Raw genomic sequence first — 24,765 nt, 5'->3', positions numbered from 1 at the left:
ATTTTTTGGGAAATTTTGGCACGCGTATGTAAAAAGGTTTTTGAACCCTGAGCTAGACTCATACATTTGTTATGCGTTTAATGATGTTAATAAAATTGTCTTTCAAAATAATCAATAAGAGTTATTTTAATAAACTTAGTTTATTTTTCGGTTGGAAGCTTTGATTCTAAATGACAGGCTTTAATCACTTTAATGAATCAATTCGCCAAAACTTCATGTCATCACATGGTAGCATAAAAAAATCCGTATTGAATATAATTTTAATCATATTTTCGTACTTTACATTAAATTTAGACACATTTATAATAATAATTGTAGTCCTATTCATTTGTAACTCATTTTAACACACGGCTTGATCCTTCATTTTAGCTCTCGTTGGATTTCAAACATGTTTGATTTATTTTACTCTCCGAGTTGCCAGCTTCGTCCGTCGATCACTATGCAAATTCGATTTAACTAGGTAATACGCAATCATTCGCACCGAAAAATATCTGTAATTGGTTTACACATTTTAATTGATTATTTTGTTAATTTAAATATTAGAAAATGAGAGATTTACCAATTTTTTTTTTATTTATATTTATGATATTCATAAAAGAAAACGCAAAACTTGTGTTGTTTTCACTGCTATTTTATGCAAATCTACATACACATAACACAACATTATGGGATTATCGGAAGACATTACGATAATCGCAACTTTTGACTTTTATTTGACAGCTCCACTTTTTTATTCATTCGTTGATCAGTAGCAGACCGTAGATAAATCGGCCGATTTATTGTCCTCGGACTTTTGGTTCGCCGGAGTCTTGTAAAAACGATTCTGAATTTTATAGGTATAATAATATTATTTTAGGTATGTAGTTCCCTTATTTTATTGTCTATGTGAAAATAGGCGGGACTAAAAACGGAAACAACCGGCGCATATAGAAGCGTTGTTTGTCGATGGTATTTATATTGGCGTCCTTCCTTCTGTCGGTTGCAGTGTGTTTGTTCGTTGGTCCGTTTAGTGATTCTAAAGTTAGCGTTTGAAATGGGTAAAAAGGAGAAAAAGGCTAATGGTGATAGCGACGATAGTGGCAGCTCCAAGGAGGAGGAGTATGTGGTGGAGAAGGTTCTAAACAAGAGAACCATAAAAGGAAAAGTAAGATTTTTTTGTCGGCTTCTGTAGCATGTGTATGAACGACTATTTCTCTTCTTTTACTCTATTTGCATGTGAACATTATCAGTATACCCTTTATTAATTGATCATTGATAACTCTGACATTACTTGTGGTCAATTTTTTATTACGAGAATTAGGATTCAACACTATTCAACATGTTTTTTTTGTGACGCCATTACGCCATTGTCTTACCTACCGTTTCTTGATTTTGTTACACTTTTACGCAGATTCAATACCTGTTGAAATGGAAAGGGTACAAGGAGGAAGAAAGCACGTGGGAGCCCAAAGAAAATTTGGATTGCGAAGGTTTAATAAAGGAGTATGAGGATGCCAACAAAACTAAACAAGAGAAGCCAGATGCTGTGAGTTGTTTACCTACTTTCTTCGACATGTTTTATGTTCCATCCACCATTTATTATTTGGTGACTTAATATTTTTTCTAACTTGTTTTCATGAAACGTAATTAAAGCGCTTTTTATTTTCAAATTTTATTTCGATTTTTTCACATGATGCTTATTATGAATCTAGAGCACTTGCACCCTGAACCAAGAAATATAAATACGTAGGTACCTATTATGTTGTATGTAGGAGGGATGTTAATGAAATCGGGTTATATTCCTTGGCCATTATATTATGTAAGATTTCTTTTTGCTTTTCCATCAGTCATAATTTTCTAGTGGCCCTGGCTAGAGTGATGTGGAGTATTGATCTTAACCTGCTTTTAATGTCACCCATCCGCGATGAGAGACGTGGACCAGCGTAGGCGCGTTTGGCCGATTTTTCAGCGGCATACGCAACTCAAACGTATAACCAAAAAAAGACATTGTCTACGAACATTTTCACACACGGTTATACGTTTGAATTGCGGGCGTCGCTCAACGCTCCGCCGAATGTGCGTACGCTGGATGAGCGCTTAATGGTGATGATTGCTTAATACTCAATTTCACTTAATCAAGTTTCCCCGGTTTGGAGTTGTCAATTGGTTGATTTCGGTGGCATGTTTTCATGTAGCGAATATATTTTTTACAGGCTTCTAGTAAGTCTAAAACAGACGCTAAACCCGATGAAAAAAAAAAACACAGCGAGGAGTCGAGAACAAAAAAACGGAAAGTCAGCGAATCATCGTCGTCGGATGATGAGAAAAGCAAGGACAAGAAAGATAAGAAAAAGGATAAGCCATCCACTGACAAGCGGACTGGCTTTGAAAGAGGTCTAAAAGCAGAAAAAATAATTGGTAGGTATATTCAACTCGTCAACAGATTACATTGTTCATATTACGTTCCCATCTCAGGTGAATATTATCATTCCAGAAACTACCAACTGTCTTGTGAGGTTCCATATTATTATGATATTGAGCTGAAGCAGCTTGTTCAATTTCCCTTTGACTGTACTGTAGGAGCAGGATTAAAGTAATATTTTTGGAATGTGAATTTAATCACTCCCTTCATATGCAGAAAAATATTCTAATCAACATTTTTTTTTGCAATGAAAGTAAATTGTTAGTATTCTTAAACATGTGACATTTCGCACCCTGCAACTGAAAAAAATAATATTTCTCAAGCAAATAAATTCTGTGTGCGAAAGGATGCATAAAGGAGAAAAAAGACGTGTCAAATCAGTGCAGTTGAAGTAGTAAATTTCACATTAAAGCAGAATTTCCCTTCTAAGTTTGTCCAAAAAATCAATCTCCTTTCTCGGCTCTGCAGATAATTTGTGATTTTAAACTTTTGCCTCCTTTCATAGGAACATGAAAGTGGTCAAGTTTTTTTAGTTAGTGATAATTTTAATATCTTGTATGAAGGTTAACTTACTAGGTACCTACACAAGTGAAAGAAGAAACATGGCTCAGTTGTAAGACGAGAAATGACTGAATGTGAAGTGGTAATAGTAGAATGACAGTATAATATTACGCAAATTAATGACAATTGAATGCTCTATTTTGATAACGTTATGTGTCACGTTTTAAAAAAGGGTAAACATCAGTTGCAAAAATCTTCATATTACATAAATACACATTGTCGACTGTGTTTAGGAAAAAGGGCGTACCCCTCGATTTTTCGAAAAGTGCTTTTATTAGATATTAACAATGTATACAACTAAATACACGTTATGTAAAAAGGAAGTAAGCCGTAAATGCCAATTTATTATCTAAATTCAGGTTTTAATTGAGATTTAATTATGTTTTAATTTAAGGAAAAAAGCATTTACTCTCAATTTTAATGATTTTCTCTAATAACTTCTTTAATTATTAGTAGATCGAAAAGATATTACATCAAATCATCAATCATCATGCACCCAATGTCTATGCCTATTTTTTTATTAATATTAACCCTTTTACTCCCATGGGGCCGATATTTCGGCCCACCATACCTATGCAAAAACTCCATCTGGGCCGATCCATCGGCCGAAAGCTTGGAACCAAATTTACGATTTATTCCAAATTTTTTCCCGTCATATTTCGTCTCATGTAGACGAAGCATTATATTCACTGTGTGTTGGGTGGTGAGTAACATTTATTTTAGTGTCGGCATTGTTTATAATTATGCCATACCCTAATAACTCACAAGTCATAATTGCTCTGCTGTCGAACTTGAGACCAAAGAGGGTCATAAAAATAATAAAACATTATTTTTATGACACATTTTAAATTCTGATATTTCTTTTAGTTGTTTTATGATTCATATATCACATTACAAAATGAATTTTGTAATTTTTGAACTAACAATGGATGCCACTGTATTTTTGGTAAGATGGTGTTAAAAATACATGAATATAAATGATTTAGTGCTTTGAGACTTATTTTTTGAAATTACTTCATTCCATATCAGTTAGTCGTGGATACTGTATCGAATTCTCTTGCGATTTCGTGAATTGAATAATATTCTTGAATAACTTGACACTATATGATTTTTTTTGATTACTTTATAAAAATTCTATTTCATAGAGAAATAATAATGTTAATTTTTTTTTCTGTTACTACATAAGGATAGATTATATTATAAAATTTGATATATCAATTATAAATAAAAAAATGTTGTCACACTTGTTTTGTTGTTCAAACATAGTTTTATCCGTCATTTCTAAATAAATATTGATACATTATTTTTTTCTTTTGTTTTATTGATGTAAACTATCAATATTATTACTTATTATTGCTTTATACACCATTGAGAACACACAAAAAAAGTTTCAAATTTTTAAAACATGTGTAGAATTAGTTATTTAAAAAAAACTAAATCGACGATTTGTTGTCAAAAAACGCTTGGGAGTTTTCGCATATGCTAGGCTAAATCAGCTGGGAGTAAAAGAGTTAAACCAAAATCATACATTTTTGCCTCTCCTGTAAAATTTGTTCTGTGTGGGTTATGCCCTTTTTCCTAAACACGGTCGACATGGTAAGGTAGGTATATAATTTTTTTTGTAGTATTTTTGAAGACGACAAACAGTTGATACTTATAAAATAATATATTTTACATAAAAACTTTTCACTATTTATTTTTATGTTTTTTTCCTCCACTATTTTGACTACAACACAATTAATGGTGACTTGCAACGTTTTCGAAATACAGCATTCAATTATATTTCTCAAGAAGGTAGACCAGATTTGCTTAAAAATAATTTTTCTGGCTTTTTGCATCTTATTTCTTGACAAAATACAATATTTTGTACTTAGGTTTAGTTCAGGGTTCGCAAACTATTTTACGTGTGCGTACTATAATTTCCCAAATATTTTTTGACTGATGTGCTGAGCAGTTTTTCATGGAAAAAAATGAAAACTAGGTTTTTAAGAATTCTATTGAAAAATTTTAAGAATTGCAATGCAGAGTGTTCACATTTGATGTGTAAAATTGACTTTTTTCAGGTGCATCCGATGCTAGCGGAAAACTAATGTTCCTCATCAAGTGGGCAGACTGCGATGAGGCTGACTTGGTGCCTGCGAAGCTTGCTAATACGCAGTGCCCGCAAGCTGTCATCGCTTTCTACGAAGAGAGACTCACCTGGCATTCTCCTGCCGAACAGGAATAGATCCTCCCCTGACACTCTAATACCGCTAATATTCAATAAAACATCTTTCTATCTATTTCTGTGTCACTTTCATTGACGTTATGATTAAACTTCGTGAAACTAGAAAGTAGCCTCATTCCTGGTTCTCCGATTGCTACTCTGTTCTTTCTAAGCAGGGCCATGGTTCTGCGCAGCTGAATCATAACATTATCCATTTATTTTTATTATTTTCGTAATTTAGTCAGTTTTTAATGTTAATGTTTTGTTCAATTTTGACAAATCTCATTAGACATAAGAAAAATTCATTGAGGTGTCTCATCATCAAAAACAGCCATATCATATTTTTACCCAGGAAACATGATGGGAAGTGCGTCACCTGGGTAAACAAGTTATAATTCTTGAGTAGAGAAATATGGGATAAACTTTTAAAAATGTTGAAGAGAATATGGAAAAACTACATTTACCCATTTGCTGCGGACCTTTTAATTAATATTTAGTTGTGTTGGACGCAGCGTATGGGTTAATAAAAGGACACTGTTAATTCCTAAATTTTTGTGAAAATTCATAAAATTTATTGTGATTTTGAACAATTATACAAAATTTTGACACCGTACATTAATGTTAACTGAAACAAACATTCATTATTGATGATGTTTAAGAGGGAGGGTTGTACCTACAGAGGCACCTAGCGGAAAAATACGAAGCTTGCAATTTGAGACTTTTTTTTGTTTAAAACTAATACATTACTATTATTAGTCACGTTGTCGGCACTAAATGAGTTGAAACATTAAAAAGAATTTTTTTTTCAAGTCGAGGATAAATTTACAATTGTAAAAAAAATGTGAATTTGTTACATATTTAATTCCCCTGTTACGTTATCATTACATTCTATTTTATGGTCATATTTATTATTAAAATTTAGTTTATGAAATTTTCAATTTTTCGTGTAGATTTTATACAGTAGACTAATTCATCGTTTTAATATTTTTATGTTTATTTTAAAAAACATCGATTTTTATAAAAATACAAATGTGTATAATTTTAAATCCTTCTTATTTATATCAAATTTTATTTTAGGTATGGTCCCAATATTAAAGCTCGATTTGACAACCCTCCCCCTTATGGATATTTTCAATATCATAGTATATCGTGACTGTCATTGTATTTTTATCTTATTAATTTATTGTGATTTTGACAATGTTCACTTACAAACTAACTTGCCTCTTGAAAAGTGAAACTGACTCAGCTGTGTTTGATGATGGGACACCTCAATTATGGTAGTTTTATGATTGGATGAAATAATATTTTATTGTCATTAAGCGGTAGAGGCATGAGGCAAGGCACCTAGCGGAAAAATACGAAGCTTGCAATTGAGACATTTTTTTGATAATTTACAATTTCAACTATTAATTATTAATACATCTATCTGAAAACAAATTTGAAAGAAGTCAAAAGATAAACTTAGTTGTAAAAAATTGTGAATTTGTCACAGGACCACATCTTATTACATTATATTTATTTAGAAGAAGTTTTATCGTATCTTTGAAAAAAATATTTTTCTTTTTAATGTTTTCAGATACATATTATTAATTAATACAGTTGAAATTGTGAATTATCAAAAAAATTTCTAAAATTGTAAGCTTCGTATTTTTCCGCTAGGTGCCTCTGCTGGTATGCCTCTCCCTCTTAAGTATTATATAATATTGTGACTACGTATTAGTAACATAAAATCTAAGCCCAGAAAATAAAATATATAGTTGAACTGAAAACTTTAAATATTTTTTTTTGAAGAATGTTGGGAATTCCAACTGCCTGTGCGTTTGTTGCAGATATTTTTTTTTGTAATTTTTATTCCTGGATGATAATATCGCTGCCTCAATTCAAGGGTACACTATTTGACATTAACCTGTTTCGAGAAAATAGCTGTCAAAATTTTTGAAGTAATTAGATATACTTATTATTATGTCAGCTGAAATGGAGATGGGCGGGGCACATTGCTCGCCGAAAGGACGGCCGCTGGACAAATGCCGTCATCCAGTGGTACCCAAGGGGTACGAAACGGCCACAGGGTCGCCCTAAAAGCCGCTGGATTGACTGAGTTCGGCAGAAATACGTGGCAGCGAACAACGACACAGGACCGAGAGAGTTGGAGAAAGCTTGGGGAGGCCTTCATCCAGCAGTGGATTGACCCCGGCTGATGATGTTGATTATTATGTAAATATCCTAAAAAAATGAACATTTTATCTAAAATTATAAAGAACCATTCCCTCCCATATTTAAAATAAATCAATTTATGTAATAAAGTGTAGTATTGCACTAAAACAAATTATACTCCTTTGATATTCATCATACAAATGTATCTGAAATATTATGGTAAAATAAATTTTTACAAAAATAGTGCAGTTTTGTCCAGAAACTTCATCTGATTCTCCCATATTTTGTAATTCATTAAGTCAAAACTGACATTTTGTCAAATAGTGTACCCTTGTACTGAGGCAGCGATAGCGATATAGTAATTTATGTATAGCATGATTCTGTGAGATTTCTTGTACCATTTTTTTTAGTTATTAAACGTAATTTTACTTCATAAATGAGTTGCATATTTTCTTCCTTATCCCCACCCTATCCCACTGAACACAAATATTTCATTTGTAAAATCAGTTTCATTTTAATTTGTTAACATAAACTTTTGGTGCCTTTGGCTGTCATGTCAAAAGAAAGAAAATGTCCATGCCAGAATATAAGTATAGTAGCATAGATGTATTAAATAGGCAAAGAAACGGCTTATTCATGCAACCGAATGAAGCATGCCGACAACTTACGAGAAAAAGCGACGCGATAAAAAAATGCAGGACATCACGGAGGATTTACGTTGGCCCTTTGACCGTAGTTATAACGTACTCATAATATAAATAATGTTCAGCGAAGGAAGGTTTAAAATAACAACACTGTTAGGATTTTAGTATAATTATATTTGAAAGTTGGGAATTTATGAAAAGATTGGTAGGTTATTTAGGTACTTGCCTATATTATGTCTTTCGAAAGTAATATAAGTAATTATAATAATAGCAATAAAGTAAATAAAATTATAAAAATCTATATTATTATGTAATCGTATTAGGTATATTAATCAAAAATAAAGTTTACATAAAGATATACACATTGAAAACACATGAAATTCTTGCAAATATCCCATCACTAATTAATTCTTCCTGTCTTCTCGGAATCTTGGAAATGGCAAGCACGTTTAAAACGAATTGATACACAATAAACTCTTTATTTATTTAAAATCTAATAAATAGTATTCAAATAAAACTTTTTGTGCCATTAAAATTTATTGAATCGTTTTACTTTTTAAAATAAATGACAAATAGTGAGTCCTGTTTTCGAAATTGGCCAAAACGACTGTCACGCCACAATGATTTTGAAAGGCCTACCGCGCATGGACGATTACATAACCGGCCGGTAGCATTCGCGCATGATCCAAATTATTATCGGCCAGTATGTTTGAGCGCGCATGGCGTGATATAGATCGGAGGCAATGCGCGCGCACTGAAGATATGTGTCCGCACCGAAAAATGGTGGACGCAATATAAGAAACGTCAAAATGGATTATGTAGAGCTTATATTATATAATATATAGAGGTTTTGTATAGATTATCAAACTGTTTTAAAATGTGGGTGTATATATTATTAATTTATGAAGAAAGAAACTGAAAAAATGGGACTGGTACGCGCATGCAAAGCCAATAGGTACGCATCGATGAACTGTCAAGTCAAATGTGGATCTCATAACGGTTCGATGTATGCGTGCACCCTATACGACCGCGTCACTTGTGCGTGCATGTATGAGTGCACTCTCGGCCGGCCATGCCTTGTCATGCGCGGGCTCTCATTTAAAAACATTGCCAATTGGACCCCGGCCGGTTCGAATCGGTGTAAAATTTTGTGTCTGAACACAGATTTTCAATTCGGCCGTTCGCTCGATCGTCCATGCGCTGGGTTGCATTGCAATACGATGGTTACAACTCCTTGATTGTTGACCGTACGATAGTAAATCGTTCATGCGCGGTAGGCCTAATAGTTTTGCAGGTATATATTGTATGAAAGAAATGCGTAAAATAATACATGTCATTGGTTAACCCAGTAGTCGGCAAACCACGGCTCGCGAGCCACGCGTGGCTCTTTGGCCCCTTGAGTGTGGCTCTACCACAAATGACCACGTATGGACTTAAACATTGAGAGATAAAACAGTCAAAATGTCTTCGAATATAACCAGCCAGCAAATCGAAGATCTTAAATTGGTTTCAGCTTTATTAATAGTAGTTGACGAGTTTTGTGACATAAATGATACAGGACAAACTTGTACATAATACAGAAGAACTTTAAGGATTGTTGCCACTCAAAGGTCAAACACGCGGAGAAGATATTGCAAATGCTGTAAAACATCATATTCCATTCGATAAAATTGTGCCAATTTCAACAGATAGGGCGAAAAGTATGAGCGATGTAGGAAAAGGGTTTGATACTATTTTGAAAGAAAAAAATAAGCACATTGTATCATTCGTCAAAAAGCGCTTTGTTCCCAGACATTTCCAAAAGAAGTTTTCAAAGTTAGCTCTTAACCTTCGCCAATTTTCTTTTTAGTTAGTTTAGTACACAGATCTTCTGCTGCGTAACAGGGTATGTTGGTAATCAATAGGAAACATTTTAAAACGTTTCGCTTCCTTATTAACAGAAATTAAAGCATTTCTCCTTGAGAAGGGTGTTCACTATCTAGAAATGGGTAACGGACAATCAGTTGATTCAAAAATTTTATTTCATGGGAGACGTTACGTCTCATCTAAATCAGCTTAATTGTAAACTGCAGGTGGAAGGAAACACATTTTTTTCGATGTTAGAAGTTATTTCATGCGAAAATAAATTATCGCCTTTTCCTTAAGATTTCGAAAGAGAATCCTCGATTCACTGTTGCTGCAACATCGCTACGAAAATAATAATTCTGATATTGACATTTGCTATTTTAAAACAACAATTTTAAATAGGAAGCTTTTCTCAACAGGTCCCAGGAATTCAGAAACAGCAAAGCAATGTTAGAATTTGTTAAAAAAAACTCTTAATGCTACGATAACAGAATTATTTTTTTCTCCCTTTAATGTTGACATTGGCAACTTTGAAATTTTGAAATGCAATTGTTGGATTTAAAAAAAAATTAAGAATTATGGAGCTCTAAATGTCAACTTTTCTGTGCTGATATGGACATATTGCAGAAAAACAAATATGAATATGGTTCATAGCACAAGTAGTATACTTTGAAAGACCTGCAGAAGGAAGACATGATGATTTTTAACATCTGGAATTAAATAGTATTACTGACTCATAATATGATCAATTGAAAAAAACTAGCGATTGCTGTTCTTTCCCTTTCCATACTTTTCTATATATTCATGTGAACAATCTCACCTTACCTTACCTAATCAACCTTATCAAGAGTAAATTGAGAAGTCGTCTTATTGATGAAAACCTGGAATCGTGCCTAAAATTAAAAACAACAATATACAATCCTGACTTGGAGGCAATTGTTGATTTAAAGAGAATTGATGTAATTTATATCTCTATAGACTTTTATATACTTTATTGATTTAATTTTATGAATACCTTATTTACAATTTAATTTTTATCAATAAATAATATCATTATTAAGTAATAAAACGATTTTTTTTTCAGTATACCTACCTATAGTTTAATTAAGACTTAAAACTTTAATTAAAATTTATTAAATTGATAATCAGTGTACCTACATCTATAGTTTAAGTTTAATAAATTTGGCTCTTCAAAGAAATCGCAATCATGTACTGTTGATATTTGGCTCTCTTGACTAATGAGTTTGCCGACCACTGGGTTAACCCATATACTTTTTTTAATATCAGAAAAATAAAGATTTTAGAGCCATTTTAGTTTGAGTATATATCAGCCAATTTTGAATGATTTTTTCTCACAAAATAATATTTACTGCACAATAAAAATATTTTTTTTATTATAATATAACATTCACGTTATACTATAAATAATAATTTACAATAAAAAAATAAATAAAACCCCATAAATTAGGTACAATTAGTGACGCTATATTACCAAATTACCACACAACCATTTTTACTGAATATTACCTAGCTCAGGTGAACCTTTCACTTTGACTTACCAATGCAAACCATATGCAAACTGAGCGTCAATCAGTGTTTGTAAAGTGGAATTATAGTACAGAGCCTCCAAAATTATAGTATTTGGGGATAAAATATAGTACGCTGTTGAAAATGTATGGGTTTTTTGTTTCCCAGAAAAAAAATAACGGAAAATTTAGTAGAATGTGTAAATATTTCACCGCGGGCCGCAAGTTCCCTATTTTTCATAGTCGGCTCGTTTTTTTTTAGGAAAAATATTTCGCCGCGGGCCGCAGGTTCCCGATTTTTCATAGTCGGCTCGTTTTTTTAGAAGAAAATTTCGCCGCGGGCCGCAGATTTCCAAATTGTCGAAGACGACTCGATTGCGAAATGGCAAATCCAAAATTATAGTACTTTTATATTAAATTATAGTACGATATTCAAAATTATAGTATTTTTGGCGTACTATACCTATTTTATATCGTACATAGTACGCGGACCAAAATTATGCATAGACTAATATACTTTTAGTGCTACCATAACTTGATTACCAGCCTGCCTCACCATACTTTCATACAGTGTTGCCATCTTTTTATATGCTGATTATAGTACAAAGGCGTAAAAAATATAGTATTTCGGAAAAATATATAGTACAGGAACATTTTTCGTCTTGAATAATGAATCCTTTAAAATTATAGTACGAGGGTGGGTCAATAAGTCCTTAGAAAAGCCGACAGGTGGCGCGACTAGTACTGTAAGCGGTTTGTTTTCATGCAGCGGCACTACTGATTCAGTATGCTGCGAAGTTTCAATCAGATTGGTCGGGTTGTTGTGTGTTTCTCGTACATTTAAAAAAAAAATTTGCTTGTTTACAAAAATGGAAAAAATTGAGTTTAGAGCTGTTATTAAACATTTTAATATAAAAGGGTTAACAGCAAAGGAAATAAAAAATGAGTTGGATTTAGTTCACGGCACATCTGCTCCTTCACTTGCAACTATTTATAACTGGTTAAATGAATTTAAACGTGGTCGTACATCAACAAAGGATGAACCACGCTCAGGACGTCCTGTAGAGGTGACTACACCAGAAATGATCAATAAAATCCACGATATGGTGTTAAGTGACCGAAGATTAAAGTTGAGTGAGATAATTGAGGTTACAGGGATCTCAAAAGGTAGCGTCATTTCTATTTTACATGACAAATTGGGCATGAAAAAAATTTCTGCAAGATGGGTGCCGCGTTTGCTCACAGTCGACAATAAACGCAATAGGGTGGTGGCCTCTAAAGCCCTGTTGTCGCTCATGCAACGCAATCCGGATAAATTTTTTCGTCGCTTTGTGACTGTAGATGAAACATGGATACACCACTATACTCCCGAGACGAAAGAACAGTCAAAGCAGTGGATTGCGAAAGGCGAACCATGTCCAAAGAAGGCGAAAACCGTAAAATCAGCTGGTAAGGTTATGGCTACTGTATTTTGGGATGCACGTGGAATTATTTTCGTTGACTATTTGCAAAAAGAAAAAACAATAACAGGGGATTATTATGCATCTTTATTGGACCAGCTAAAAAACAAAATTGAAGAAAAACGGCCTCATTTAAACAGGAAAAAAATCCTCTTTCATCAGGACAATGCCCGTGTTCACACATGTTTACGATCAATGGCTAAAATTGAAGAATAAAAGTTCGAATTGGTCGACCACCCACCGTATTCGCCAGATTTAGCCCCCAGTGACTTTTTCCTTTTCCCAAACTTAAAAAAATGGCTAAGTGGACAACGTTTTTTTTCAAATGAAGAAGTCATCGATCGGACAAATGCTTATTTTGAGGACCTTCCGAAAACTTATTTTTCTGACGGTTTAAAAAAATTTGAGAAACGTCTAACCAAGTGTATTGAGCTCCAAGGAGATTATGTTGAGAAATAAAAAAAAATTTCAAAAATAAAAACTGTTTTAATGCTTTTTTCTAAGGAATTATTGACCCACCCTCGTATTTTGGTATATTTGGCATAAAATTATAGTGTTTTACATTTTTCGCGGAATCAAAATTATAGTATTGTACTATAATTATAGTACGGTTGGCATCACTGCTTTCATACAACAAAAAAATGGCGTATTTCAAAAAAACACTACCTTATTCTTAGGTCAATAATTATTATAAAGCAATCATTATTCGTAGGATATTTATCACACTTGAATGGTCAAAGACATAGCTTACAATAAGTATCTTTAGAATTATCTTCAAATGTGTTGATCTTGCCCATTTTTTGAATAATAAAATGCCTAATTCTTGTCAAATTTGGGATCACAGAGATTATCAATATAATTTTTTATCGTAAATATTTCACTATAATAATGTCGACATAAATTATACTGATGGTTTTATAAATGCGTTTAAAAATTAAGAAATGTAAAAAAGCTTAACACCACTGCACATGTATGTACTGAAATATGACTATATTCTAAAACATTAGCGCGAGAGGTTTAAAAGAATACTATTTTATGTAATAAAAATACTTGATGCAGTCATCAAATGTTTAAAATAAATATAAAGGATAATAAGGCTTCAAAAATATATAAAAAGATTATCTACAACGTTTAAGGAATGTCCAGGATCATGCTTTGAAAAATGCAATAAAAGCTCCATTTTGACCTACGCTGAGCAAGTACCCCCTTAATATCAGTCAAAAATTATCATTACTTGTATGACAGTCCTAGGGCTGGTCAGCTGGAATACTTCTTCTTCTTTGCCCATATCCGCCCCTTAGCTGGAGCATATGGACACCACGCGGCGCCTCCAAGAATCCCTGTCGCTCGCCAGTCTTCTTGCTTCGTTCCAGGTCAAACCAGCATCCCGTAGCTCCGCCGTATACACTCTGTAGATTGTATTTAGTGGCCTTCCAGGACGCCGGAATCCGGTCGGCTTGAAGAACAGGCAAGCCAGGTTAAAGTTCTCTTCTGGCATCCGCAGCACGTGGCCGAGCCAGGTCCAACGTCGCCTCTTCACTTTCAGCGTGATGAGAGGCTGCTTGGTACGTTCTCTTATCTCCTCATTGCTCCTAAAGTCATACCACCGCACACCCAGTATTCGTCGCAAACATCTGTTTTCGAAGCTCAGTATACGGTTGCTCTGAGCCTTCGTAAGGTGCCATGATTCGCTACCGTAAAGCAGCACTGTCAGAATGCAAGCGTCGAATAGGCGGCATTTGGCCGAGTAAAGTCGTGAGTCCCAGACATTTCTCATCGAGTTGAATGTTGCTCCAGCCATTCCCATTCGGGTAGCGAGCTCTTTCTGCAAAATGCCATCTCCCGTGATGTGTACCCCCAGGTACTTGAAGCTGTCGACGCTCTCGATGTTTTGTCCATCGCTAATCAGAGGGAAATCTGGATCAGGACAGGTACTATTGCACAAGACGTTGGTTTTCTTCGCGTTGATTTTCAAACCAACGCGAGAGGAGTTGTTATGCAACCTGTCGATTGTCTCTTGTCGTTGTAGTGTCTTGTAGTTGTCGAATAGGACAGCATCATCGGCGTATTCCAGGTCGCATAGCTTCACCGTAGGGGTAACAGGTATGCCTCGGTCGGGTGGTATTGACTTCCGTAGTATAAAGTCAAAGAGAATGATAAAGAGAAACGGTGCAAGGACACAACCCTCTCTGATTCCGGTCGTGACCCCGAACCATTCCGTGACAGTATCTCCAATTCTGACACAGCATTCGCTGTTCTCTTGCAGGCTTTTGATTATGGCAATGATCTTGAGAGGGATCCCGTATGCTCCCAGTATCATCCAGAGGGAGGGGCGGTGCGGACTGTCGAAAGCCTTCTCATAATCCACAAAGCAGCAAGCCATCGGACTGTTCAACTCATGGCACTGCAGGTCTTAAGACATCGAAGGTTGTGGATTTGGTCTGCACACGCTCGACCAGGTAGAAACCCGGCTTGGTTTTTCCTGAGGACGTGCATTATTGGGTCCCTTATTCTCATCAAAATGATGTTTGCCAAAATCTTTCCCGGAACACTGAGTAGCGTAATGACTCGGTAATTGTCGCAGCTTAGAGGGTCACCTTTTTTAAGAAGTGTGATGATTTCACCGTTCACCCAGTCCCTTGGACAGCGCTCTTCTTCCCACACCTTTGTCATCAGATGAAACATAGGATGCAGGATTGCGTTCAAGCTGTACTTGAGGAATTCAGGATGAATCCCGTCTCCCCCCGGTGCCTTTCCGTTCTTGAGCCTTTTCACAGCCGATTTTATCTCGGTGTGCGTGGGCGGGCAATCGGAAATGTCGGTCGCTCGGGGAATGTCCAAAAGTAAAGCTTCCGCAGATATGTCAAAGGGATCCAAAGGGGGTGGGCGGTTCAGCACCCGCAGAAATGATTCTTCCAAATCTTCTTGACGCATTCTGCGTCAGACCCTATTGCTCCACTGGGACCACGAATGGCTACGGGAGTCGGTGGTCGCCTGCCGCAGACTTCACGGGTGATTCGGAAGAGTTTCCTGGTGTCATTTCTGCTTGCTGCCTCCTCTGCCGCTTCAATTTGCCGGTTCATAAAATTGCGTTTGTCCAACCGCACGGATCGTTTGACTACCCTGTCTTGGGTCTGGTAGTCAGTCCGGCGGTCCTCGGTTCGGTCGGGGTCTGTCTCCTCGTCTCTCAGGGCTTTCAGCCTGGCTCGTTCACCAATTTCAACCCACGTTTCGTCAGACATCCACTTTGGCTGCTCACTCCTTCTGGTACCAAGGACGGTACGAGCCGACGACACAATCGCATTCTTTATGATGCTCCAATCCGCCTCAATGAGGTCGGATTCAGATTTGTGCCGCTCGTAGATACGATCTACACTATCTCGTACAGCAGTTTCGAAGTCGATCCGAATTCTTCGGCGTCGGAGCTTCTCAACGTCAATTTGTTCGCGCTTTGGAGGCCTCGCCTGGCGACTGAGTTTTACTCGGATGTTTCCAATAAGTAACTCATGATCGCTATGGATATCGGCGCCTCTGTAAGTACACACGTCGAGAAGTTCCTTTCGGTGCTTCAAGATGTACAAGAAGTGGTGAATCTGCGTCCTCGTGCGTCCATCAGGAGACGTCCACATATATTTGTGAATGTCTTTGTAGGGAAAAACAGTGCCTCCGATTGCAAGCTCGTTCAGAGTGGCGAATTCTACGAGCCGCTCACCATTATCGTTGGGGTCACTGAGGCCGTGTCGTCCCATCACCGTGGGGCCAAGCACCGGGTCTGCTCCTACTCTCGCATTATAATCCCCCATTACAATCACGCGGTCTCTTCGGGGGATGGCGGAGACTGCCGCGTGGAGAGAATCGTAAAAAGCATCCTTTGTCTGCGCGTCGGCATCCTCAGTGGGGGCGTAGCACTGAAAGACGGTCAGGGAGCTACCAGGCGTCTTGAAGGAGGCACGTATCAGTTTCTCCGAGATTGGTTCCCATTTCACGAGGCAACGGGCTGCTCTCTTTGACACCAATACTGCCACTCCCTGGCGATGGTATTGCTCCTGACCTGAGTAGACAATAGAGTAACCCTCAATCAACTTTCTCCCGGCTCCTTTCCAGCGCACTTCGCTCAGCCCTAGGATGTCCACACCGTAGGTGTGCATGATGCGTGTGGCGTGCAGGTCCTTTCCGGGGGTACGCAGGGTGCGAACATTATATGTCCCAATGCGCATACTCGAGTTGTTAGAGAGGATTACTCTACCTGTTTCATTGTCCATTTCCATGCAAGGTCGTCGTTTTACAGAGCCGGTTGTCGTCCGAGGCTGCTGTGTAGGTGTTTTGTTAATCTGTTTCGTTTAAGGAGGCAAGGTGATTAGCCCAGCGCTCCCAATACATTCTTATCAATAATTAAATCAAATCAAAGGTGGCACAGGGGTAATATGTATTTGACAACCATCGAGATTCTCATTGTGTCTCGATTGTTTTCATTGAATAAAATTATTGTTGCACGTTATATTAAAAGAAAAAGTATCAATGCTACTTTATGAACAATGATCAAAAAATATAAAAAAAACACTGCTTCATAATATTGTCTGGTATTTTAGATTTTTCCCGGAATTAAAATAAAATTATGTGTAACTAGTATTGAATTATAATTATCTCCTATATATTATTATCCTAAGAGATTTTGGAAAATACGTTAACTTTTTTATTTAAATACCACTTTGTTGATTATTAAAGGAATTCACTTCAATTTTTGGAGTCCCGAATCTACTTCCATTTGAATCGGGCACAATCTGATAAAACTCGACACAATCACAGATAAAATCATTTTTAAATCGTGTTTTATATCCGTCACCATACATTTTCGCTTCTTGCTGTCCGTCTACCTCAAATTGATTATATTGTCGCTTAATACTTTCTATATAACCGATATTTCACAAATATGAATTAATATTCCACAAAACTATTCAAATCTGTAAGCGGCACATTGGCGTGCTACAAGTATTAAATGCATATTTCCTCACTAATTATTACGAAAATATAAGCTAAAACCACGTCACTGCTATTTATCTGTCAAACTAATAGACTAATGATTGTCATTTGTTTTCTTTCGCGAGCTACCTAAAACAAGTTCATTTGACGTGTCAGAATTCAAATTTAGAATTTGCAGGAATAATCGAAAAAATGTGACATTTCTATTAGCACCCATAAAATAATCAATTTCAATCTAGACATTTATTGTAAGATGATTATGTTATTGTAAATTATGAATATTGTAAAAAATGACATTACATATCATTTATTCTTTATCACCTTTAATATCGCTTATTGGCAAATAATATTATAATAGTCAATTATTACTATTTTACGCCATAATTAGGTAGGTACTAAAAAAATAAAATAATAAATTAAGCATGTTGGAATTTATTCAGTAGTATTATTAAGAACCTACTAATTTTAAAATAAAATACCATTTTCGCTCCTAAGCAAAGCGTGTTGATACACCCCTTCAGAGTGGTAATAACTTTGAGTATCTTGGTGTCTTGAAAGACTTATTACGAGAGATAGTTTTTAATTTTTTTTCAATCTAATGGGATCTTCCCCCATTGAATAAATAAAAATATTGTAACGCAATAATCTAAATGTATGAAAAATTAGACTATCCTGCTGTGGCGATGGGTGGAGGTAGGGTGGATCCACTAAGCTTTGTCAATTCTACGTATTTGTTTACATTGAAGTAAGAATACAATTTACGATGTTGTCAGTTAGCTTTTAAAATTCAATTAAACTCTGGGAAAACCAAGCCATAATATGCATCTGTCTGCAAAATATTTAAAATAATGCCATTAAATCATAAATCATTTTGAATTTTTAAAACACATTCCCCGCGGAGTATTTAATTACTATTATTAATTACCACATTTAAATAACATGCTAATTATATCTAATGGCCATCTAATACAGCCACAACAATTATGCCTTCAGCGCTGTAAGGATTTTAACTCATTTTTCCGACCATGTCCGACCATATGGGCCTCCACAGAGTAGAGGTTTGTATTAACAGATTTTTGTTTTTTGCGAGAAATGGATTTCAGCCACTTGCTCAACCTATTAGGTCCATACCCTGACTCACACACAAATTGAAAAACAATATGTGTACTTGCCAGGTCCAGGATTCGAACCTGGGACCCACGGCGTGATAGTCCAATGCTTAAGCCGCGCGGCCACCGTGGGCGTAACTCATTTACGGGGTGTTTTACGTGGGCGAAGTCGGCGCTGAGCGCGCAACTCAAATGTATAACCGTGTGTGAAAATGTTCGTAGACAGTCTTTTTTTCGTTATACGTTTGAGTTGCAAGCGCCGCTCCGCTCCGCGCCGACTTCGAACACGTAAGACGTTGCGTTAGTGCTAACATCGCGACTGGCGCGTTTGGAGTACTTGGCCATTAGATATAATTAACGTGTTATTTAAATATGGTAATTACAAGGTATTTAAAAGTTCAGCAATGATTGTGTTAATAGATAGAATAATAGTTTTAACTACTATTGTTTGGTTTAGGCAGGGTTTAATGAATTATAAAAAACTAACCAACAACATGTGTAATATGTATTCTTAGTTCAACGAAAACATAATATAAGTATGAATGAAAAAGTGCAATATATAAACATATTATATTCTATTAAAATGTCAGTGGTAGAAATCGGCGATTGCCAGCTGTTCTGCTAGGTCTATCAGGTGCTAGGTGGTGTCGGACGACATTGTGAAGGTCAGACTCTAGAATAGATTATGCATATGAGCCCAAATTTATATTGGCAGTAATGACTTGCAAATCGTAAAACTGACAAATCAGCGAAATGTCAAACTGTCTGAGGTGAATGAAAATCCATCCCGAAGGGAAAACTATGGCACCGTCTATGCATACTACACAAATATATTAATATCCAACACCGCCAAGCCGTCTGCAAGACCTAGCGAGACAGACTGGCGACCGCCAGCTGGCTCAGCTAGTATATATAATTATAGATATACTCCGTTTTGGAGTGGACATGGTAATCTGGCCATTGCGTATTATTGTGATGCCTTGGTCAATTACCATTTTTTTGAACAAACAATGGTAGGTATTAGCAAGATTTGTTGGAAAGATCATTTTCATCCGAATGTCAATGAAATCTATCTGCAAATATCAGCTATACCTATAATAATAATCAGTTTTTAATACCATTAAAAAGACTGAGTTTTAAATGATTTAAAACTATTATAAACCTATTCTAGACACTATTAATTAAAAATAATTACGTAACCACAAGCCAGAGATAAAATAAATTCAAAACAAAAACGGGAAGTTAATCACAATACTACCCAACTGCTTGGAACATCGGAATCCATATATTTTGTATGATATTTATTATTATAGATGGGCTAACGTTTACACCGTATATCTTCTAGTCTAATACAGTCGAACTCAGTTATTATGATTACGGACATAACGAGATCTTGGATGTAATGAGGAAACATTCGTTGACATTTTAGTTTATTTACTTTTATAACGAGCTACAGTCGAACTTGGTTATTACGAGGAAGATGGGACTGACTGAATTTGCTCATTATATCAGAGAATAGGTATTTTTAAATGAGCGGTCATGTAACACAAAAAGTCGTAATTCAAACAAAAATACACAATTAGAATTTTTCCCCAAAACAAGCATGGCATTCATAAACTACAAAGGAAGCTGTTTATTGTAATGAACACTGGTAGGTACTGACAAATCTAGGGGGGTCGGGTAGCTCAGATGGTATTGTTTCACACCCTTGATAGTACAAATATTTTTATTATATAACTGTTTCTCTTTAGTCGGAACTGTCCAAATTACTTTCAAGAGGCAGTCAAATGAAACTCGTCAGAAGTTTAGATATTGTTTATAATTCCCACAGAAGTTTACATTGTTATTACACACAGAAGTTTGGTTTTAGCACTTAATTTAATTTCTAAAGTATGTTTGTTTATTCAGTTCAATCTTATAAACTTATTTTAGTTTATATCCAGGTAATATCTGTGTGCAAAAGGAAAAGGGCGATAAGTCGAAAATCGGTACTTTTCAGGAGAGGCAAAACAAAATTTGCGTTTTTGAGAATATTCTTAAATTAATTGTAATTAAAACGAAAATCATTATTTTGGATTTATTTTTTGCACTTGTCTATTACAATTGATATACTTATGGCATAAATATATCAGATTTTCAATAGTTATGGATTTTACTATATTTTTTTGACATATCCCTTTCTTCCTTTCGTATTTTTTAACAAAGAATATAAATTGAAAACTTATCTCTTTTGACATGTAGGTACAAAAGATGTGATTTCATTATTGTTTTATCATTTAGAGACAATTTAAATTATTTTTACCATTACATTACCATATTTTTGAGCATATGGATTATTATAATGTCAATCAAGTAATCTGGCATTTATTATTGCAGGTGTAAGATGTAATAGTTTAGTACTTTCATAGGATATAGGTAGCTGGATGAAGGTTATTATTTAATAAAAATATAGTTTTATTTTAATACATTTATATTTGAAACAATATGTACAAATTTGATAGATAGTTAAAAATAAAACCAAAGGACATATCATTTTATTTTAATACATTTACATAGTAAATCTTCTTCTTCTTCTTTCATCCTGTCACGACCCAGCATTGGGGCATAGGGCAAGCACAAGTTCGCATAACTTCCCTCGATCCATCGCCAACTCTTGCGCCTCCCGCCATTCCAGACCTGCACTGCGTAGATCGCTTTTATAGCACCGCTGCAGGGAGAGCGAGGACCAGCCACGACGACGGAACCCTTGAGGCTGTGCCACAAGGGTACGAAGTGTCGCACTCTTTTGCGGCATTACATATTTGACAGCAGTTAGAAATAATACCTAGAACATATGATTTTATTTTATTTTTTACTTTATATAGTAAATAATAGTTACATATTTGACACAGTTAGAAATAATACTACTTGTCAAATCTTTCATGAAAATTATCCGGATTCATATGGTAGGTACATTTATCTGGGATTGACAAGCAAAACTCATGACAGTCTTTATCGATTAAATATGTAGAATACCGAGTCTTTTTTCTTCTCCTTATTAATTTGCACTGGTTCACTGTAACATTTAGGAGGTTCAAGGATAACATTATTTGCCTTACCTCGGCGACTAAAAGATATTGACTGGAATTGTTGCAAATCATCCAGGCTATTTTTAAAGAGGATGTTATTAGCCTCGGCACCTGAGAATAGAGAGAAGAATAGAGAAGCATTCATTATAATATCATAATTAGTACCCAATTCAGTACCTGCAATAACACATACCTACACAATCAATAGTAAATAAAGTTATATAAAGCAATCTTCCCCCAAATACTATTACATAAGTACTTAAAAAATCAATTCCTTTCACCCATTGCATGTCATGTACTACTAATGGAATATAATAATGTAATTTAAAACAATATAATAATGCTAAATTATTATCTCCTGAATCAGAGAATGGCATCGTGGCTTCTATTTCTTGGGCTACTTTCGACTGTTCTTCAGTAAGACTACTGGTCCGAGAAGCATTCAGTATATCATACTTACTAGCCAATTCAGTACCTGCAATAACACAAACATAATCAATAGTAAACAAAGATAAATATACCTAAAATAATCTTCCTTGTAATACGATCACTTCAAAAATCAATTCATTATGACTGCACTAATGGAAGATGATAATCTAATTTGAAACTATAAAATAATGCTAATAATAATATGTGCAGCACTGTTGAGTAAATTTAAATATTCGTTGAAATTGTTGGTTTAAAGAATTATCATCACTTTAATTATTGCAATAATTTTGAGGTTATGTTTATGACATTTACTTACTTGTATTATTTTGAGACATTTAATTCGCACGCCTCATGATTAATTCGATTCTTTTACAAGACATAGTAATAAGTATATTATTACTATCAAAAATGAACTGCAGATAGAATAATAACCAACTTTAACGTTTGACAGCCTAAAAGCGGGAAAAGCAAATAGCGATGACTCGATGATGTTTAACTCGAACTGGTGTGAACAGAGCCAATGGTCGAAAGCAATACGCCGTAGATATGGAAATGAGTCACTTAATAAGGACTCCGACCGAATAGGTTAATTACGGATAGCGATTAGTTCGGAGAGATTAGGTCAATTGTGTCTTTTGTTGTCGTAATAAAATGTATAGTACTACCCTGGCAGCGTGTCCTTCCCACCCACGTTTCTTCCTATAGTGCGCGCGCACACTCGCGTATCTCGTTCGCCTCGAACGACATATTCAGTTCGGCGGGCAGCGTGTCCTTCGCACCCACGTTTCTTCCTATACTGCGCGCGCACTCCCGCGTATCTCGTTCGCCTCGAACGACATATTCAGTTCGGCGGGCAGCGTGTCCTTCGCACCCACGTTTCTTCCTATACAGCGCACGCACTCTCGCGAATCTCATTCGCCTCGAACGACATAAGCGCCAGGTGACACGGGACCGATTTGTTCGCTGGCTATAGATTAGTTAAAAAAGATACGTTCGTTCGAGAACGACGCATGTCTACAATACGGCGATGGCGCGACCGCTACTCAACGCTGTGTTCCTTTCGGCGTGTGACAAAAACTAAAATTTCTCTGCGAGATGATTACATTCAACGCATTTATGCTTTCGAAATATTACGAAAAATAAATCATCGCATATTGTTAATATACAAAATTTACTTACACAGCGGCGTTAATTCTACTGGTCCCTTTTCTGCTTTACGCATATATGCATTAAGGTTTGCATACTCAACTCATTTTACGAAATTTCAGACTTATCGCCCTCTTCCTTTCGCACACAGATATATTCATTTTTTATATTAAATTAACACATATTATTATTTGCCAACTTCTGGTATTGATTTATTTTAATTTATATTAACTAATATGTAATATTTATTTACTAACTTATTGTACTCGAAGTAATTAAAACTATTGTGTCAGTGAGACAGGTGACAGAGACACATTGTTTATATTATGATCACTAATAAAGTGAGGAACAGGACCTAGTTGGGAACCTCTGGTCTAGTATTACTTTTACCTTGACCCTCTTAAAGTGCCCATTAAATCTAGTGATAAGTTTATAGATAGTGACTTTCTTATAAAGCCTATTGTTGCTAGCGTTAAGTTAGATAATATTTGTAAAAATGTGTCGTCAAGCAACACCGATTTTCATTCAGAACAATTTTCCGAAGTAAACTTTCCGGTTAACCATAAAACGAGAGTATTTCGCTCTAAAAATAAAGTTGATGGCATAGGATTTAATAGTACGCCGTACGATAGTGGAGCAATTAATTTGAATCCTAGCCTTAACATTATTGTATATAGTCGGTCGTGGGAGAACCACGTGAACCATTTACGAATGGTATTCGAAAGATTACAGTACCATGAACTGAGAGTGGCACCGAAGAAGTGTCAAATTGGTCTCAGAGAGGTCGACTACCTTGGACACCGCATTACGGCTACTGGAAACGAGCCGCAGTTACACCATCTGCGAGAGGTAGAAGCGGCCGCTCAACCAACGACCAGGAAAGATGTGCGTAGCTTCTTAGGTTTATGCAATTGGTTACGGGAGTATATACCTAGGTTTGCAGAAATAGCAATACCTCTGACGAAATTACTTCGAGCCACCGTAAAATTTCACTGGACCAATGAAGCTACAAATGCTTTCAGACAAATAAAAGAAGCTATGAAACAACCTTTAAAGCTGGCCAGACCGGATTTCGAAAGGCCCTTCTGCTTACAAACCGATGCTTCAGGACATGGAATTGCGGCCATACTGTTTCAACGTAAACAGGACGGTGGACGCGATGTCATAGCCTATGCAAGTAGACGCGTGACTGAAGTTGAGAGTAGGTATCACAGTAATGAACTTGAAACCCTGGCG

General features: G+C 35.7%; 1 protein-coding gene across 4 annotated transcripts; it reads left to right on the top strand.

The window, feature by feature from the left end:
• Positions 1–968: 968 nt before the first annotated feature.
• On the top strand, positions 969–7,759 carry LOC147066024 (chromobox protein homolog 3-like). 4 transcript variants are annotated; one of them, XR_015071614.1, is made up of 5 exons: positions 969–1,144; positions 1,391–1,525; positions 2,193–2,397; positions 5,026–5,295; positions 6,828–7,759. XR_015071614.1 is itself a non-coding variant. In XM_085955583.1 (4 exons), the coding sequence occupies exons 1-4, from the start codon at positions 1,034–1,036 to the stop codon at positions 5,187–5,189; spliced, it is 615 nt and encodes a 204-aa protein (XP_085811709.1). In that variant the 5' UTR covers positions 969–1,033; the 3' UTR covers positions 5,190–7,759. The 4 variants fall into 4 exon arrangements, 1 of the variants encoding a protein (XP_085811709.1); XR_015071613.1 differs by having other exon boundaries at positions 5,026–5,837; XR_015071612.1 differs by having other exon boundaries at positions 5,026–6,490.
• The last annotated feature ends 17,006 nt before the right edge of the window (positions 7,760–24,765 follow it).

This window comes from Rhyacophila brunnea, unplaced genomic scaffold (genome assembly GCF_057557595.1).
Source record: "Rhyacophila brunnea isolate RB1 unplaced genomic scaffold, BYU_Rbru_1.0 scaffold_5, whole genome shotgun sequence".
In the NCBI taxonomy this organism is placed as follows: Eukaryota; Metazoa; Arthropoda; class Insecta; order Trichoptera; family Rhyacophilidae; genus Rhyacophila; species Rhyacophila brunnea.
Note: the sequence above shows the minus strand (reverse complement) of the source record. Positions and strands in the feature narration are given on the sequence as shown.

Bases quoted from the DNA above. Each gene is read 5' to 3' on its own strand.
- LOC147066024 (XM_085955583.1), top strand. From the start codon at position 1,034: ATGGGTAAAAAGGAGAAAAAGGCTAATGGTGATAGCGACGATAGTGGC. The intron at 1,145-1,390 runs GTAAGATTTTTT...ACTTTTACGCAG, and splicing joins AGAGAACCATAAAAGGAAAA to ATTCAATACCTGTTGAAATG. The intron at 2,398-5,025 runs GTAGGTATATTC...GACTTTTTTCAG, and splicing joins AAAAGCAGAAAAAATAATTG to GTGCATCCGATGCTAGCGGA.